Below are 21,037 nucleotides of genomic sequence, written 5' to 3'. Positions count from 1 at the left end.
ATAATAATTTGATGCATTTTTAAAAAATTTTAACAAAAAAATAAATAAATCAAAATCCAAAATTGTATAATAATAAAATTATTATTAATTTTTAATTGATTCTTTTATTTCATTCTATTTTTAATTTAGACTATTCTTATTTTGCATCAGTGCAGAAAAAGGTTGGTGAATTAAATCTAATTTTGGAAAGAGGTCAATAAGCAAGGAAGGTTGAGAACCCCTAGTCTACAAACAACAGAATGGCAATCATTTCTAGTCTCACTATTATAATTTATTAAGACTTTCTTAGAATTTAAAGGCATAAACAAGTGATTTTAAATGGATAAATACAATAGACCTATTATGAAATCAAATTTAAATTCATGATATTCAAGATGATAATTAATCCTAATATATAAGGTTATCAATAAACTCAAATATGAAATATTAAAAATTTTAAATGATAATTTCAACCTTATAATTTTTTCTTATACAGAAACATTATGTATACAGGTGATGCAAGTGTATAGTGCAAAACAACATTATATGATGTGAATATCATTATATATGTTTATATCTCAAATTTAAAAGTTACCAGATGTTATTAGAAAATATTTAATCTTAAAAATTCATTGAATAAATTAACATAATAAAATTTTCCTAACAAAGATCATTAAATTCATCCAACTTCTGATCAATCTAATAATAGAATTACAGAAAACTTTGTACCAACCTGATAATTTTCATTTTTGGACCTATTTAATTAATTGTTATTTATATTACTATTGAAAAGTTAATTAGGATACATTATAATTCATAGAATCAAAATCACATTAAAATAATTAAAAGAAAATATTAAAATGAGAAATCCAAAATTAAGCTCTGACAAATACATGGTTCAAAATGTAATTTAACAGCATTTTAACTGAAGTTATCTTTAGTAATAATTTGGTAACTGAACAATTTATAGTTAAAAACAATACATTAGAAGTTATTTAACTACATTAAAAAAGTTATTGTCGCAGAGTTTTCCTGCCTAATATATGACTTTGTAATGTCTTTAGAGATTGCTTGATAATAAATTACATCCAAACAAATCACTTATAAGTAGTAATTAAGCAGTATTTTCTAAATTTGACAAAAAATTATGTAAAAAAATAATGTATATATATCTATACACACACACACATATATATAATATTACTTGGAAATTATATAACTTAAAATAATTACTTTCTTCGCTAATTTCTGTGTTGGAATCAAGAATATTCTGCCAATTTTGGCCTAACTGAAGCAGGAATTGCTTTTCATTTTGAAGAAGTTGGCGAAAATAGTTAACGTCACGGTCTTCCATCACTTTATAACTCGAAAGAACGGCAAGACAATTTTCTAATTAACTTAAAGGGCTTTAAAAACAAATCTGTAAACTCGATACAAGACTTTAAATACGAATTCGAAACACGTTACATAATCCCGCCCAAATCCTATTTTAAAATGTGACTTATATCCCCCTGGCGGCGTACGAGAAACTTAAACGATCGATTTATCAATACAGGCAAAAAAATGGCACCCGTATCGAGGTAGTCACGTCGGTTATTAAAGTTGCGGAACGTAAGCAGAGTAGAGAAGCTCAAATATGAGTAAAGGAACATGATAGACGTTTATTTAGAGCGATAACGGAGAGGTAGGAAGTAAGAACTGGATCGCATGCATGACTGACCAACTATCGGTTATCGTTGCCGGTTTATCGGTCATTGCATTGAAACGGCTCAAGAGATTGCTTCGTGTCTGGGGATTGGAAGAGAATGAAGATTACGGGGAAGAGAAGATGGACGTGATGATGGTGACTGCTAGAGCGCCGGTCAACATTGCTATTATCAAGTATTGTACGATATAACATTAACATTTTTTAAAATATCTTTGTTTTTGTCATGCCATAGATACGTTTTTCCGTATCCGGGTGGTGTCAACGTTGTTTAATTTAAAGTTAAACGACGGGTCGTGTTTAGTGACGTGGGATCACTTGTTTCGCGGATGTTTTAGATATTTCCTCGTCTATAAATAGTCGAAATCGATTTAAATTTTGCAATATCCACCTTCGAAAGATGTACTTTTTATTGTTATTATTTAAAATTTCATTAAAATAATTAATCATTTTTGAATGATTTAAAATTAGATCTATTTTTAGTTTACTTCACAGGATCTGAAAATAAATTAAGCTTAAAGGTGAACAGTCATATTCAAATGTGAGAAAATGGTTGATGAAATAATTTAATCATAATAATATTTAATGTTATTCAGTTCATACATTACTTTTCTCTTTTGAAAACTTCACAAGATTGATCATTTGATTGATTATAATTCTAATTATAATCTAAATTAAAAAATTGATTAATATAGTATTTATAAATGAGTAACATAATATTAATTAAATATCACTTACCATTTTTAATAAACTGTATTTAATATTTTTAATTTAGACTATTCTTATTTTGCATCAGTGCAGAAAAAGGTTGGTGAATTAAATCTAATTTTGGAAAGAGGTCAATAAGCAAGGAAGGTTGAGAACCCCTAGTCTACAAACAACAGAATGGCAATCATTTCTAGTCTCACTATTATAATTTATTAAGACTTTCTTAGAATTTAAAGGCATAAACAAGTGATTTTAAATGGATAAATACAATAGACCTATTATGAAATCAAATTTAAATTCATGATATTCAAGATGATAATTAATCCTAATATATAAGGTTATCAATAAACTCAAATATGAAATATTAAAAATTTTAAATGATAATTTCAACCTTATAATTTTTTCTTATACAGAAACATTATGTATACAGGTGATGCAAGTGTATAGTGCAAAACAACATTATATGATGTGAATATCATTATATATGTTTATATCTCAAATTTAAAAGTTACCAGATGTTATTAGAAAATATTTAATCTTAAAAATTCATTGAATAAATTAACATAATAAAATTTTCCTAACAAAGATCATTAAATTCATCCAACTTCTGATCAATCTAATAATAGAATTACAGAAAACTTTGTACCAACCTGATAATTTTCATTTTTGGACCTATTTAATTAATTGTTATTTATATTACTATTGAAAAGTTAATTAGGATACATTATAATTCATAGAATCAAAATCACATTAAAATAATTAAAAGAAAATATTAAAATGANGTTTAGTGACGTGGGATCACTTGTTTCGCGGATGTTTTAGATATTTCCTCGTCTATAAATAGTCGAAATCGATTTAAATTTTGCAATATCCACCTTCGAAAGATGTACTTTTTATTGTTATTATTTAAAATTTCATTAAAATAATTAAAAGAAAATATTAAAGTGAGAAATCCAAAATTAAGCTCTGACAAATACATGGTTCAAAATGTAATTTAACAGCATTTTAACTGAAGTTATCTTTAGTAATAATTTGGTAACTGAACAATTTATAGTTAAAAACAATACATTAGAAGTTATTTAACTACATTAAAAAAGTTATTGTCGCAGAGTTTTCCTGCCTAATATATGACTTTGTAATGTCTTTAGAGATTGCTTGATAATAAATTACATCCAAACAAATCACTTATAAGTAGTAATTAAGCAGTATTTTCTAAATTTGACAAAAAATTATGTAAAAAAATAATGTATATATATCTATACACACACACACATATATATAATATTACTTGGAAATTATATAACTTAAAATAATTACTTTCTTCGCTAATTTCTGTGTTGGAATCAAGAATATTCTGCCAATTTTGGCCTAACTGAAGCAGGAATTGCTTTTCATTTTGAAGAAGTTGGCGAAAATAGTTAACGTCACGGTCTTCCATCACTTTATAACTCGAAAGAACGGCAAGACAATTTTCTAATTAACTTAAAGGGCTTTAAAAACAAATCTGTAAACTCGATACAAGACTTTAAATACGAAGTCGAAACACGTTACATAATCCCGCCCAAATCCTATTTTAAAATGTGACTTATATCCCCCTGGCGGCGTACGAGAAACTTAAACGATCGATTTATCAATACAGGCAAAAAAATGGCACCCGTATCGAGGTAGTCACGTCGGTTATTAAAGTTGCGGAACGTAAGCAGAGTAGAGAAGCTCAAATATGAGTAAAGGAACATGATAGACGTGTATTTAGAGCGATAACGGAGAGGTAGGAAGTAAGAACTGGATCGCATGCATGACTGACCAACTATCGGTTATCGTTGCCGGTTTATCGGTCATTGCATTGAAACGGCTCAAGAGATTGCTTCGTGTCTGGGGATTGGAAGAGAATGAAGATTACGGGGAAGAGAAGATGGACGTGATGATGGTGACTGCTAGAGCGCCGGTCAACATTGCTATTATCAAGTATTGTACGATATAACATTAACATTTTTTAAAATATCTTTGTTTTTGTCATGCCATAGATACGTTTTTCCGTATCCGGGTGGTGTCAACGTTGTTTAATTTAAAGTTAAACGACGGGTCGTGTTTAGTGACGTGGGATCACTTGTTTCGCGGATGTTTTAGATATTTCCTCGTCTATAAATAGTCGAAATCGATTTAAATTTTGCAATATCCACCTTCGAAAGATGTACTTTTTATTGTTATTATTTAAAATTTCATTAAAATAATTAATCATTTTTGAATGATTTAAAATTAGATCTATTTTTAGTTTACTTCACAGGATCTGAAAATAAATTAAGCTTAAAGGTGAACAGTCATATTCAAATGTGAGAAAATGGTTGATGAAATAATTTAATCATAATAATATTTAATGTTATTCAGTTCATACATTACTTTTCTCTTTTGAAAACTTCACAAGATTGATCATTTGATTGATTATAATTCTAATTATAATCTAAATTAAAAAATTGATTAATATAGTATTTATAAATGAGTAACATAATATTAATTAAATATCACTTACCATTTTTAATAAACTGTATTTAATTAATTGATTTATGAATAATGACACATTTTAAATTTAACATTAGCTATCGAAGTAAATAACATTTTAATATATCAAATGTATTACATTTTATGTTTAAAATGAAAAATAATTTTGAAATTTATTATAATACTATGAAATATGTTATTTCAATAGCTATATTTATATATATAAGACCTTTCAAAAGTATAAAAAAATATATATTATTTATTTTAAAATATATTTCATTTAGTGAAAAGAAAATTAAATAACATTTTGTTAAAATAAATTATGATTTGGCAATAATTCAAACATCTGTCTGATTAAATTTTCTTCAATAGAGATTCTTATTTGATTTAAAATGCTGTTTTATAATGTTAAATTACAATGTTTTTCAGTACATTTTGTGTCCAAACTAAAACAACTGCTTTATATGGAGAATTTACACATGCACATTCAGACCCTTTTTATTTCAGTTAGAATGTCTCACAAATATGTAATTGGTTTTTCAACTTAAAAAATTTGAAAGTTTCAAGAATATTCCATTTTGTTTTTGTGATTTTATACTAGAATCAGTACTAATTGAACTTTTAAAAACTGTTTTTAGAGAATTGTAAATCTCAAGGATGGATATAGCTCCAAAAGCACTTGATTCTGAACATGTTTGTAAATTCTCCAAATAAAACAGTTCTATTTCAGTTAGTATACTTTGTATATTGAAAGATGTATTTTTTTAAAGGTTTTTCTTAAATATCTTAATGCTTTATTATATTTTTAACAAACAATTTATATATGTATATATTATTATAGTAAGACCATTTCATTTAATTCATGAATTGAGTCTACATATACAGTTAATCTGAATATAGTTTTTTATTAATGAATTGAATGAAATAAAATATACAGATTACACAGAATTTCTTTAATAATATATTAATTTACAGAATGTATAAATTAATATATTTCAAATAAAACATTATTACTGTATATTTTAAAACTAAAAATAGAGAAATCAAAATAAATTTTAGTATAAAAAAAAACTTTTTTACTTAAGTAGCAAGGAAAATGAAGGCTAAGTATACAGTAATAATAATAAAGGAATAAAAAGATAAAATTCAATGATCAATAGTTATTAAAGTGAAAATATTCAGAAGTTGTTTAATGCTTGTGAAAGATCTAAAACTTTTTATTGATCTTGAAAAAATAATAGGCTTGCAATACTTAAAGATAATAGTATTGTATCAGGAAATTTGATCAGTTCGATTGACCGCAATTTAAAGATAACTTTAAGTAAAATGACAGTTTAATGATGATTCATCTATCATATTGAACTCTGCTACTATAAAAGATAAAATTGAGTTTTATTAACAAAAGGGTAAATTTTTTACAGTTTATAATATAAAATATTTCCTTCTCAATTCTTAATTCCTAAATAATTATATAAATAAATTAATTAAATTATTTATTTATTTATTTATATTATTATCAAAATGTAAAGTATCTAATTTAATAATTGTTAGTATATTTATCTTTGATTATTATGTAAAAATAATTTTTTGATAATATATATCACAAAAGGTATTTTTCTTCTTTATTAATAATAACACATGATTGTGAATGAAGAAGAAAAATTACATTTAAAATTACATAAAATTAATGTAAAATAAGCAAAAAAACTTATATTATCACAGCTTCATAATTATATAGCATTATCATCCTGACAGAAACAAAAAAAAAATGCATAAATTTTTATAAAATTCAAACATCAATATGATTTGTGCTGGTTATTTTTCCAGGTGACCTTGAATTAATGAAACAGCAAACAATATAAAATCCAATCATTAAAATATAGCATGTAATCAATAAACTGTGTAATTAACTTATTATTCAAATTGCTCACAAGTCCTGTAATAATTTAGATTTTTGATTAAAGTCTAGAGTTGTTATTATTTATCATGTAACTTTTGTAATTGCATTTAAGATAAATTTTATTTTAAAGTATATTTTATAACAAAAAAAGTCTTAAAATTTAATAGTATTGTGAATCATGTTAGCTGATCTATAGGGTGGAGCTTTTCAAAATTTGTAAATGTGAATCTCCTACCCTCTATTTCCATTCTAATATATATAGAAAACATTTGTGCCAAAAATCTACTCCATCAGTGAATATTTACTGGTAGCTCCATTGGTGAAGTTTTATAGATTCCAAATAGTAAGGATGAGCATATGGCAATCACGAGCTTGAACCACAATGTATCCATTTTAGTACAACAGTTTGTAAAATTGTAATTGGTCATCTCAATAAATAAACCACACATTACTCACACATTAATCACACATTAGTTACATGACATTTCCACAAAATTAATTTCTGTCATGATTCATGATCATTATTTTGCTGACATCAAGTTTTGCTGCAAATGTTTTTCCCTGTTTCTGGTTGAGGCTGACTCAATTACTCATACTGCTTACATCAGCATCTATTGGCTATTTGGCTTGTATGGACAAGTTCAGGCACATTGCTAGAGGACTGCTGATATCATCAGATGTATATAATCCAAAAAATGCTCAAACAAATCACATAATACATTTTTGTTCATTTTGGCAAAGTTATTAAATAATAAATATGGCAGCGGCGGCAACTAGATCTAAAACTGAAATATACCTCCTTGGTTCAACAGTAACTGAATTAATTGGCAACAAGTTGCCATCCTTACATCAGACTCTTGGTTTGTTTTTACATCGTTATCTTCAACTGAAACAAACTATTGGACAGTCATCAGCTGTTACAGTCAAAAAGCTGGCCTTATTTTATGAAATGGCAAGGATCCCAATGATGGATCCAAGAAACTGCATAACCAAACTAAAACAAATATTTGAATAATGACATTTGCTGAAGAAAAACAAGGGTCAACAATCTGTGACACAGAAAACAAATGAGGCTAAATTTGTTAGTAAATTAGACAAACTTTTTGACATCTCTCATCTTAGAGCACTTGAAATGATAAAAAATTCCAGAGGATCGTGAGTTATTGTTAGCTCAGCGTAAAAAAAGGACGTAAAGGGTCAATAGTAGTTGTGGATGCAAAATTAGTTGCAAAGGAGAAACGATCAGCACAAAGACAGGAATGGATGCCTAACAGAAAATGTAGAATGGAAGACATGAAGAGAACTGATAAAGAAATAGCAGAACTAATATCCTCAAGCAGCAGCACAGATACTGAAGAAGATGCAAGCTGTAAAGGAGACAGAGTAACTAGTGATGGAGCATTTGGAAGCAGCTTATCTCAGACATCAAGTAAGAGAAAGAGAGGCATAACAAATATTATCACACCAAAGCTAGCAGCTGCCTTTGACAGGACGAAGTTATCTGATTGTAAAGCAACCTTTGTTATTGCAGAAACTATGAAAAGCCTCTGTCACGGAATTGATGATATCACCCTCAATCGTGATACAATTCGCAGAAGAAGAATTGAACACAGGACACAGCAAGCAACAGCTTTACAAGACAAGTTCCAAACTGCATGTAATGTACTACTGGGATGGTAAAATCATTGCTGATCTTACAAGTAAAGAACAAGTTGATAAATTTTCAGTAAATTGTTTCTGACAATGGAGTTTACAGCCTTCTTACTGTGACAAATCTGTCTACATGGCTCTAGAGGAATAGGGCATTGTTGATAGAGTTCAAGCAATATCTTTTGATAAAACAATTTTCAACACTGGCTGATTGCTGGCACCTGTGCCCTCCTAGAACAGAAGCTTGGCAAGGAGCTGCTATCACTAGCATGCAGGCATCATGTAATGGAACTGATTATTGGTGCAGTGTTTGAAGTCTGTCTGGGATCCACATCATCACCGGAAGTTCCACTCTTTAAGCGATTTCAACATCTTTGGCAGTTAATTGATCAATAGAAATATGAAACAGGGTTTACAAACAACACAGTATCAAGATCACTGCAAAGACATTAAAGATAGCTGTTTGCATACTCAACAACACCATCTGGAAAACAGTCAGCCAATAGATGACTACAGAGAATTCACTGAACTTGTTATTATCTTTCTTGGTTTAATCCCACAGAGAGGGGTGTGATTTATGGCACCTGGAGTCATGCATCATGCATGCTGGCTCTCAAATGTAATTTACAGTTTGAAGGTGTGGATGTTTAGGAGTAAGTTCCATTTAACAAAAAAAGAAGAGAAGAGACTACAGGATGTGTGTGTCTTTGCTGCACGTGTGTACTTGAAAGCCTAGATTTCAGCTCCATTGGCAGCCAGTGCTGCAAACAATGCCCTTCATCTTCTGAAATCACTTCTTGAATACTTGACAATCAACACGACAATATCCAAGGCAGCATCTCTCAAATTTCTAAATATTTATGGTATTTGTTGCCAGATTTGGTTGTTTTAGCTTTTTTCGACAACAATGTAAGTTCTGCTACAAACAGGCTAATGATTACTGCAATGCAAAATGATGATGACACTGAACAGAGCCACACTAAGTGAATCAGTGTTGACTTGGACACATTCAGAGAAAAAATCTTGAGGACTTTATATCACGGATTCTGTTTGAATTAATGGAACTTCCAGATACATTTCTCACAGTAGATACTGACCTGTGGAAAGATAGAGAGGACTACCAGAAGGCTGCAGAGTCATTACATGCCATTAAAGTTGTTAACGACCATGTAGAATGCATGGTTGCATTCATCCAGGAATTCAGTGGCCTAATGACTCATAATGAATTACAACTTCAGTATTTGCTGCAAGTTGTTCAACAGCACCATCAGGCTTATCCAGACAGCAAGAAAGAGAGACACTCTGCCTGTACCAAAATAAATTGATGAAGTTTCATTGAACGTTGTACTGAAAATTTCAAATTTTGTAATTTGTGACGTTTAAAAATTTTTCTTTGATCAAATGTTTCTTCCATCAAGTTTTTGAATATTGTAGCGTCTACATGCCTACTTAATTTGTTTGTAATTGTCAAAAAAAGTGAAACAAGTTTGGTTTATCAAAACAGTCTTGCATGCTTTCATTTGTCGTAAATCGCTCTTTATAAACTTTGTGGCTGTTGAGCTACCTCTAAATATTAATATATCAAGTTCAAATTTCTTCTGTAGTAATTTGAGATCAGTTGGAATATTTCTGGAGGGTAGGACCACAAAAAAAATAAACAATTTATTTTTTCCCTAATTTAAGCATTACCCTAATGATCTAGTTAAATTATAAAAATGCATAGCATTATAACTAAAATGTGAAAGAAGATATACAATATGCATTGAAATTTAAAAAAAGGGTTTAAAAAAGTAATAAGATTAAATAATTATATTACACAATAAAGATTAACAACAAATTTGAATTAATTAATAGGAGCTGACATTTACTTTACACAAAATGCTTTTGAAAATTTATCATCCTTATCTTCCACTCTTTAATCAATTAGTTTTCAAATGTTTACAGACTTTTGTATGAGTCTGTGTATGCTAATTAGCTTAAATTAGAAAACGAAATCAGATTTTGAAATCTTTATATAATGATAATTTAAATATGAGCATTATATTTTATTTAAAACTAATTGATATACTTAAAACTTTATTTTATGAACTTCTTACTGGAAACTAATGGTTTATTTTCTTACAATTACATACTAATATTCTTTATAAATGTGAATACCACCATTTCCCCCCTCCAAAAATATCTCTATATATGCATTTGTGAACTGTTACTTACGACATTTGTAATAATTTTTGTTTGTTCACTTTATTTCAACCTTTTTTTGCTAATTATGTATTAGCTCGAAATTTGTTAAAACCTTAACTGTATCTTGAACAACAACCAAAGTTGTAGAAGGAAATTCGCCTATTTTACTGATCTAGGGATCCCCCTTTCCAAATTTGAATATCAACTCAAAATAATTTAAAAAGACGAATTAGAATAAAATGGTTTATTATCCAACTATCAGAAATCTCACAACATGCCAAGGAAGAGAGGAAGGAACAATTAAATGCTTAAAATTGTAAAGGATTAAAGAAAAAATATAAATAAATGATAAATTTTAAAATTAACAAGGAGTTTTACTTACCNCTAAACATTGACAATTTCCAGTTTCTTAGTAGAAACGGTACTATAATTTTAGATTCAGAAAATAGTTTTTTAAAATATTTACAAAATATTTATTTATTATTATCAAATTTTATTTTTCCATTGTTTTTTTTTCCTATAATAAATTTTATATTAGGGATAGAAATATCTTTATTTTTAATTATACTATTAAATGTTGCTAAGATTGCTTTAAAAAATCAGTTTTGAGAAATTAACTTAAAAATAATAAAAATAGACACTACTTTTAAATGCTAGAAAAGTTATTTTTATTTTTTTATTATAAAATGATTTTGGTTAATTTTTAAAATTTAAATTATTGTCAAATTAAAATTTTTATTTTATTGTGAAAATTATTGTGGATTTTATTATAATTTCATAGAGAACAAGATATGGAAAATCCAAGATTGCAAAATTGCCTGAGAGAAAGTAAGAAATAACAAAATGAAATTTTCAAAATCATTACTGAATTTTTCAAAATAATTCAACATATTTAATTATTCATATTTGAATTAATAAATAATAATAATTTTATTAATTTATTTTAGTAAGAAGAAGAGCACGAAAAAGAAAAACTTATGATGATGATTCAAAAGATGACCATCATCTTAATTTTCATGTGCACATTTGTTCATGTAATAATTTCCCAACAGCTGCAGGTTTAGCTTCATCTGCAGCTGGTTATGCATGTTTAGGTATGGATTACTTACAAAATAATAGAAAAGTTTTAAAGAAAAATTATAGAATGAAGACTAGATTTAACTTGTAATTAAGGTTATTCATTAGAAATTTCTATTCATCAAAAATATCTGAAAATTTCAAGCATGGCTTGGAATTTATTGATGGCTTTAATTTATCTATATATGTACAATATTCAATAATAAATAACATCTAAAATGATATAGTCTAAATTTTGTATCCATTTATATATGTCTGTTTAAGAAATAAACAGACTGGACTGGAATAAAGATAGTATACTACAGAAGTTCCCTCTGAAGCAAACCAAGTAGTTTAACCATCTAAGCAACCAGGACATGTCCTTTTTCAATAGGATTCTAGGAACAGTTAAAGTATTTCTATATTACAAAACATTTTTTACTTAGCCATGACTACTGAAATCAAGAAAGAATCAAAGTTGAGCAGAAAATTTATATCACAGGAAGAAAATAATTAAAATTTTGGATAGGTTGAAATTCAGTGAAAAAAATCCAGCAACCAGTTGCTGGATTTTAATCTCAATCTCCACCTCAATATGCAAAAATTTTTAAAAATCCTCTGGTGGTGGTACAACTTAAAATTATAATTGCAGAGCTTATTTCCAAATGGATATAAGTGCCAAATTTCTTATATTGGAACTAATGCCTTAATATTACTCATTGCAAGCTCTATTGTTTATAAGTTTGTGTCAAATAGGCCCATAATACAATAGGAAAAATAGCATCTAATTCAAATTTGTCTACAAACAGATGTATATTCTTTCCACTATAGTTTTTTTATTTCCATATGCACTTGCATCCATATGGAATATGCTTCTCAATTATTAAAAATAAATTGGACCTTCTAACACCACAGGAATGATAATGTTATATGGCAGAGAATGCCATGTAACATTGTTCCTGTGATGTTAGAAGGACAATTTTGAAGACTTGTATTTCTTCTGCATGTGAATTTTAAATGAATTTATTGTCCAGATATATTTTTAATACTTTTAATTTTTGTTTTCAAATGAAATAAAAGATAATTTTATATCTTTAAACTTACAATATGTTTTAAAATAAATAATAAACCTTTGTCTTTTATAAACAGTTTCACATAATCCACATATAAACCCATGGGACTCATAGATTCACATAACATGAAACATATTTACTGCATTATATGAGGGTCTTCTATTACTTTTGTGAGTTATGTCATACTAGGTTGACAGTACCTAATGGTATCTAGTACTGTGCCAGATCGATATCAAGGCATAACTAGTAATAATTTGCTTATGTATCTGAATTTATGTATCTGAGTTGTTCTTATTCATTTATAATTAGTAATTTTGGTATTTATAAAAGAAATATTTTTCACATAAAATTCCAACAAACTATTAAATACTAAAATCATTGATAATTTCTATTACTTCTAATAAATTAAGCATCTCTTTTATCAGTGTAAAATATTTAATTATATTACTAATCTTTTAATAAAAAAAATTAAACTCTAACAAATAAATTGTAGTTTACATCATTATTCTTTTGATCAATAATATAAAGTAAATTCTTTTGAAATTTATATATTCATGTTATTAATAGATGCTATTCATATCATGTAATATTGATAGACAGAAACATGTGTTTAGAACAGTTATTGCAGATTTTGATAAAATTATAAATGACATATATAGAAATAACCTTATAATATATGTATTATAGCGTTATTAACAACATATGGAATTATATAATTATTTCTTATATTGTCAGTTTTTTCTCTCTCTCAATAATAAATTGCTACTCAATAGTCATTAAAAGTTAAAAAAAAAAAAATTATTTAACATTTGCAATTTTACTTTTAGACATTTTAAAAATGTGTAATATTTTCTTTTAGTTTATGCACTTGGAAAATTATTCAAAGTAGAAGCTGATTTGTCTGAAATTGCCAGGTATGCTTACGTAATTTAATATAAAATTCAATTTTTTTTTAGTATATTATTANATATTAAGGTTAAATTTAAGACAGGCCATTTAAAGTAAGAACACATTTATTTTATACAATTTATTGTTCTGTTTTAAATACAATGTGATTTTATGATAAAATATTCATTTAGATTGTCTTTGAGCATTACATGTTGCATTATGAAATACAATGAAATAAAAGTTTCATTATAAAGGTGTTTTGTGTAACACCTTTAGGATGTCTTTAGAATAAATAGAATGTTTAAGTACTGTAATAATTTCACGATATAACTTATATAAGATCATATGTACTTTGAAGTTTTAAAAAAACAATATGGTGAAGCAAAAAAAATGTTTTTAAAATAAAGTAACCAAGAAATATTAAAATAAATGTAAAATTGAATATTTTAATAAAATTTATTTTATTTTATTTAAAGGTAAATGATCAGAAAAAACATACTAGTAGTACTCAAGGAATGGGCTCAAGTGTTATAACAAGTGATTTACTCAAATATAGAGCAGCTCACATTGTTCCTCATAGAATAAAAGAAATCACTAATGCAATCTTGGAAAAAAATTTCCAAAAATTTGCAGAAATCACAATGAAAGTAAGTTTAAAAATTATCAATAAAATTATTATTATAAAATCAAAAATTTAATAGTATAACACAATGAATTATAATCATGTTTAAAATAGTTATACATTTAATTGCAGGATAGCAATCAGTTTCATGCTATCTGTATGGACACATATCCTCCATTACGTTATGTGAATGCTGTATCATTGGCAATCATGGATCTGGTTCACAGTTACAATGCCTTTTATGGAGTTAATAAGGTTCAGCATTAATTAATTAATTATATTAATCATTTAAAAAGGAAAAAATTTAATCATATTTCATAATAATTCTTAGATTGCCTATACTTTTGATGCTGGGCCAAATGCCTGTCTCTTCATGTTGGAACAGAATGTTTCTGATGTTGCAGCTCTCATAAAACATTTCTTTCCATCAAATGTTGATAACTCAAAGTTTTTCATTGGTCTTCCAGTTATGCCTTTAGAACATTTATCAGAGGTATGTTTTCTGCTTTAATAACTTAAAATTAAAATATATTAAGCATCAATATTTTTATGTAATACTCACAAAAACTGTAATTGTATATTAATTTAGTCAGATCAGAATGGAAACACATTAAAATTTTTTATTTGGATTCGATATTTTGATTTCATTTGTGCCTTAAATTAGAAACAAATAACTATTTGTTTCTAATTTCTTGAGATCTACAATGATGGAATTAGGAATGATGGAGCAAGTTCTTGACATCTGCAGGGTTTTAATATTCTTGAAAGAAAGGAAATTAGTGAAGGAAAAAATTTATTACATCAAGTACACATAAATAAGTATTTGGCTTAATTTAACATTCAAGCTGTATGATAAAATAATCTTATTCTCTGTATAATGGTAATACAATAGACTCTCAATTTAATGGAAAAAATATTTGCCCTAAAGGAAAACTTTCTTGCCTTTTTTCTATTTATAGATAAAGCACACTAAAGGATTCATTAGTTTGTACTTATTGAGTCACTGATCCAATGTACTGAACATTACAATGTACAAGACATATTAAAATAATAGAAGTTTGATATGATACATGCTTTTAAAACACATTCCATTTAATGGACTTTTGGCAATAGTAGACACTTCTTCCCCAATTAGTATTTTTATATACTGTAAGTCTGCAATAGGTCCTTGATTTAAAGTTTTAAAAATATTGTTTTGGATAATATAATCTATATAATTTTATTTGTAATCATAATTACTTGCATAATAATTTTCATATGTCAGCCTACCATTCTGGCGATTGGGTCAAATCCAGGTGAGCAACTGTATGAAATTTTTAAGGGTTGTCTGTCATAGCTATGTTGAGCTCATCCCTCACTATTTTGTCCATTCATTGTTGGTCAAGGCAATGATGATGAAAAAAAGGCATCTTGGTCCTCACAGGACTGAAAGAGTAAACTGAAAAGTCCTTACAATACTGTAAGTTATCAAGCATAATAATCTTTATGGTTCTATGTACTAGACCCAGCTGAAAGGTACATCACATTGTGCCAAAATTACCTATAATCCTGGATCAGTTTATCAATCCTTACAGTATCGACTTTCATTGTTGAGCATCTTGGATGATATTGTGGTTTTCAGCACTCATATTTTTCATCCATGAACAAATATCTAGCACTATTCTGCACCAGCTTAAAGAGACATGACATTGTCCACATACACCTTGACAAACTAACTGATAGTGGATTTTAGCAGGTGAATTTTTTTGGTCCACAAATATCAAATAATTGCTCAGATTTCTTAACAAGACTATTTTTTTAATCTTAGCATTTCCAAATAACATGTCACAACTGTCCTATACTGTCATTCTAATAATTTAAATTGATAACGAGCAATTATTTATTGTTACATCATCAAAATGCCAGGTTGCAATTTTTAATCATATGTTTTTAATTAATTTAATTTAAAATATATGCTTTCCTCCTTAAATTAGTAGTGTCTTGCCTCTGTATACCATACTTTTCTGTTAGCAATAGAGTCTTGCCAGTCATCTATCTAACTCCTTTCAAGGGAAAATTTTTGAATTGAAATAACATGACTTCCGATTTGCATTGGTAGTTCATATATAATTAATTGAGGTCTCCTGCCCCCTAAGCTTTCCATATCTGGTCTTAATGACCAGATATGGAAAGCTTAGTTACAAATAGAGTTAGATGAGAGCCAAGGAAAGACAGACAGGCAGGCAGGCAGGCAGATAGGCAACAGACAGTGGGAATTTATAGGTCTACAATTTTTTCAAATGGGCATCCCAATTTGGGTTGTTACTAACTATATTGGAGTTACACTTAAGTTGGACTTTGTAAAGCCACTTTTTTATTTCCTTGTGTATTTCAAGATCTCCCAAAATTTATTCCAAGACATTGAAAGAAGACTCAAAAAATAATCAGTTACTTATGGCCTAACAAAAGAAATGTTGTTACATATTTTTTTAAAGAATTTTCAGATATAATTCCACCAAATTTCTAATAATTCCAAAGTCAAAAGATATGAAACTGAGTTAGTAGCAGAAGTATATGCAACAAAGTATTTTTGTCACAAGAGTTTTGATAATTATTCCACTTTCTAATTCTGTTAAATTTTCTTTTTGGTAAATATTCTTCTGATTTAGAAGAGAATATCAAACTGATTATTTATTATCATATTCAGTTTCCAAGTGATGAATTTTTCAATACTTTTTCCAAGCTTTTCTGAAATTTCATTTTATTTTTGATGAAGAACATGCTTTAGAATTCCTTGAATTTTTCTCAAAATGTAGTATCTTTCAATCTTTTCAATATCAGAATATTTTTTTGTTTTTATCTGTAAAGGAAATCAACTTTCACCCTTTTACTAAAATATTAGCAGCAGCCAGTCAAAATTGATCATGCAATTTTAAAGCAGATATATTCTACAAAAAGACAAAAACATTTGTAAAAATTGCAGCACAAAGAAATAATGGTCAAAATGATGGCTCTGGTATTAATGAAGAATTTTTAAAAATGGGCATTAAAATCTTACATGTTCAGTTACACGAAATTGGTAATTTTTATTTTAAACTTTAGATTATGAATATGAAAATTTATATTTCCTATGGTGTTCTTAAGAAAAAACAGTATTACTAGGAGATCTCTTCCTTTGTCATGGAAAGACAATGCATTTAACACAAGCTAAACTATCACTTATTTGCCTTGTGTTTTTATAAAGCTCAGATAATAAATTTAAAAACTTAATTTTAAAATTTCACTGGATTGTAAATTTTTTTGTAAATAAAAAGACAATTACTTTCAAAAATCTTTTTGTCAACCACCATTTATTTGTTCTAGAATAAAACTTCAGATGACCCGATCTTTCTTTATAGGCTACATGGCCACCTAGGAAAACTAATCCTTAAGATATAGAAATTATCCAATTAAAAATACAGTAGAGCCTCGAAAACTCGGCCACACCTTGGCAGGACAAAAAAATCCTGTTAATTAATTTTCATGATAAAGACAGCTTTATGCTTCATAAAGTATTTTTCTGAGGTCTGTCTCATCAGGTAAATTACTGTACACAGTGTATTCATTAATTTTCATTTTCATGTAGTAAAGGCTCTATGCCTTCATAAAGGACGTACTTTTCCTTTGTTTAAGGGTATTTGGACAGTTTATTCTCTGTTGTATTCTCAAGTAAACAATACATACAAGTACAGTACAGTATTTTCTGAGGAAACACTCATACTTATTTTTTTTTAACCCTATTCCCGATAACCCGGCATTTTCACAAACTCGGCCACCCTTTGGTCCACATTAGGCCGAGTTTGCGAGGCTCTACTGTATAAAATTTTTTTAAAAATTGGAATTGATGATCTTACGACATCTTGAGTTTTCCATCCTTTTCTGTTCGGGAGTTTCAGATCCTTATATCCACTTGGAAAATTGCACCGTCAAATGTAGATTATCCTTAACCCTTCCCTCTGGCGACGAATTATTACAAAACTTTTTAATTTTAAAATTTCACTGAATTGTAAAATTTTTTGTAAATAAAATGAAGTCTTATTAGAACAGACTCAATGTTACAGTATTTGTCAATTTGTTAGACCTAATCATTTGTTTATATCCATTCCAGTATGAAATGCCAACTTTATTGCTTAGATATATTGAAGATAGCTAAACACTAAAAATTTTGTAAAATTTAAAAAATGAAAGAATGTTGGCAACTATCAAACATATGCCAGAGACTAAACAGATATTGAAGGATAAAAACTGTTCAGATTTTAATTAGTAAATTCTTTATTGACTGTTTTGTTAATAAAATTCAATCTTTGGGGAAACATAATATCAATAGTTTTTCTAGGCAAATAGAAGTTCAATGTGTTATATTCTCTATAAGCCAAATTCAATGTGCTTGTGAAGTTTCTCTGGTTATTAAATGTTATAATATACAAAAAATCCAGTTATAACTGATCAAATTATCTTTATTTTTCCTTTACAGAATGGGAGCGTGACATATGCGTTTCGGATAAATTAAAACTTTGATCCAAAACGCATATGTCATGCTCCCATTCTATAAAGGAAAAATAAAGATAATTTGATCAGTTATAACTGAATATTTTGAATAACCAGAGAAATCTCACAAGCATGTTGAATTTGGCATATAGTTTTTGTGTGTGTTGTATTCTCTATGTTATAGTGTATATCATTAAATAAAAGTATGATGTTTTAAGCTTGAGTGAATTGTAAATTCTAATGCTGAAACTTGTTTGTTTAGTTAAGTTATGGCAACACAACACAACACAACACTTGGGCGATCTGCCTAGGGAGAATGCCTTTCGGGAGGTCTTTTTAAGGGTAAGTGGCCTCTATTTGGGCATTACAGATGTGGAAAAAAACTGGTGAGGTGCAAAACATGACCGAATTCCCAATGTTCAGGGACCGGTACCATTTTGCAACTGGTGGGCCCTAAAGCTGAAACTATCAAAACATTATTATTTTTTTGTGATTCCAAGCAGAAAAATATAATTTTTTTTACATCAGTTTTGGAATTCTTCTGTTCTTCAATTAAAACATAGTGACTGAAAGATCTAGTAAAAGGAACAAAAAAAAACATTTACTATCATTTAAAATTTTTTTAATAGCAAAATATTTCAAACTTTTATTCTAGATTTCAAAAATTGTGCAACTTTTGTATTAAAATGTTTTCAATTACAATGTATACAGATAATTGTATTTCAGTATGAAATAGTTTAATGATAATCTTAATTTAATAATCAACATTACGTTCCATTAAAAGTAATCCAAATAGTAAAATTTTACAAAAATAATCATCAGTTCATAATAAAACCTGGTGTTTTAACAACTTTAACAAATAATGAAGTATCCTCATGCTATTAATCTATGCATAAACTGTAGAGAAAATTGTACTTAATTATAGATTTTCTATTCTCTAGTGAGACTAGTCATAATGTATTTCATACTGAAATACACACAATCAATTTGTTCTTGCTAGAGTGGTGCTAGAGTAACTATAATGAGGCTTAGCTATTGTTTGTATACAGTGAAATGTATTTTTGATGTAGAGAACTGTCTAAAGCAGTAGTAGAAAAATTTTTTCTGAGGACATATTTGGAGTTAATAAATCTCAGGTCAAATTGAAAAAAAATTTTTTCATGTAGATAACAATAAACTCAAACAAATACTTCATCTTTAAATACATAATGATGTGATTAAAATTAACAAATTTTAATCAAATGGAAAATCTGTTTATTCAATGATAAGTTTATCATCTGAGATTCCCAATTAGTAACCTTTAAGACTTTTCATGGCAGCTTTAGGATACTACTTTCACACTATATATGATATAAAAAAACACATGTAATTTCTAACTTAGTTTTGAAATCTAAGCATTCAATGTAGGTGCCTTGAAATTGTCACTTGGGTGACAGTTTGCCATCACTGGTCTAGAGCATTGTAGAATTAATTTGAACATGTTGCAAACAAGACAACTGATTGCTGCATCTACTATTGTATTAATGAATCAAAAGAAAAAAATTAAGAAATTGTCCATGAAACATCACTGCTTCCTCCCTTTTAACATTCTTACCCAACTTATGGTGTTGAGTTAATTGTTTTAGAAATGTTTAAGCATTTTTTTGTCTCTCTCATGGTACTCTTTTCAATGAAACATTCCATATTGCTGAAGCTAGAATATTAATATGCTTTCTGTTCCACTTGGGATGTTTGCCTTCACTCATTGAGTGTATGTATTAAAATATCTATTTGAAGAAATAGGTAGAGCACTGATCTGGACTTGTAGCTCTGTCGTTGTCATAGTTCTAGTCACACTGCAACTCTCTAGCTAGAAAGTCTACAGTGTACACATTACAAAATTATTTTTGAATCTCAATGTATTGTAACGTTTTTGATAAAATAAAATGTATTATATATTTTGTTTTAGTCAGATGGAATAATTATCTATAAAATATTATTTCTTTCCAGACTCTTATCAATTCTATGCAGATTTCTCCTATTCATAGAGGTTTGCAGTATGTGATTCACACACAGGTAAAAATTATTATTTTGACTGATTCTTTTTTTTATAAATGAGTACTGAATGATCAATTGTTTTTAGGTTGGCACAGGACCAGAACTCATAGAGATATCATCTGCTCATCTTTTAGATGATGCAGGAATTCCTAAACAAAGTACTTCTTAGATGTATACGTTTATATACATTTACAAAACTTCACCAGAACAAACGTTGTCCATATATTGGATGT

The 21,037-nt window shown here is 27.9% G+C and overlaps 2 protein-coding genes and 1 pseudogene across 2 annotated transcripts in view; 2 read left to right on the top strand and 1 right to left on the bottom strand.

The window, feature by feature from the left end:
• The window catches only part of LOC111633410 (disks large-associated protein 5-like), a 10,323-nt gene extending 8,898 nt beyond the window's left edge, over window positions 1–1,425 (bottom strand). The window contains exon 1 of the mRNA XM_023377978.1: window positions 1,213–1,425. Within this exon, the coding sequence (XP_023233746.1) occupies window positions 1,213–1,333 (121 nt within the window). The 5' untranslated portion in view covers window positions 1,334–1,425. The remainder of the gene's footprint in view (window positions 1–1,212) is intronic.
• A 77-nt stretch (window positions 1,426–1,502) lies between these two features.
• LOC111633026 lies at window positions 1,503–21,028 on the top strand. The gene is made up of 11 exons (XM_023377553.1): window positions 1,503–1,873; window positions 7,959–8,445; window positions 9,510–9,684; window positions 11,404–11,450; window positions 11,570–11,716; window positions 13,611–13,665; window positions 14,106–14,286; window positions 14,394–14,516; window positions 14,593–14,754; window positions 20,757–20,822; window positions 20,890–21,028. Exons 1-11 carry the CDS (start codon window positions 1,691–1,693, stop codon window positions 20,971–20,973), a joined length of 1,710 nt encoding a protein of 569 aa, XP_023233321.1. The 5' UTR covers window positions 1,503–1,690; the 3' UTR covers window positions 20,974–21,028.
• On the top strand, window positions 6,549–10,646 carry LOC111633400 (annotated as a pseudogene).
• Window positions 21,029–21,037: the final 9 nt, after the last annotated feature.

The sequence above is a fragment of the Centruroides sculpturatus genome, unplaced genomic scaffold (genome assembly GCF_000671375.1).
Source record: "Centruroides sculpturatus isolate CEXI.00-Female unplaced genomic scaffold, Cexi_2.0 scaffold110, whole genome shotgun sequence".
In the NCBI taxonomy this organism is placed as follows: Eukaryota; Metazoa; Arthropoda; class Arachnida; order Scorpiones; family Buthidae; genus Centruroides; species Centruroides sculpturatus.
This window is presented reverse-complemented; position numbering and strand designations above follow the sequence as displayed.

Bases quoted from the DNA above. Each gene is read 5' to 3' on its own strand.
- LOC111633026 (XM_023377553.1), top strand. From the start codon at position 1,691: ATGACTGACCAACTATCGGTTATCGTTGCCGGTTTATCGGTCATTGCA. The intron at 14,287-14,393 runs GTAAGTTTAAAA...ATTTAATTGCAG, and splicing joins TTGCAGAAATCACAATGAAA to GATAGCAATCAGTTTCATGC. The intron at 14,755-20,756 runs GTATGTTTTCTG...ATTTCTTTCCAG, and splicing joins CTTTAGAACATTTATCAGAG to ACTCTTATCAATTCTATGCA.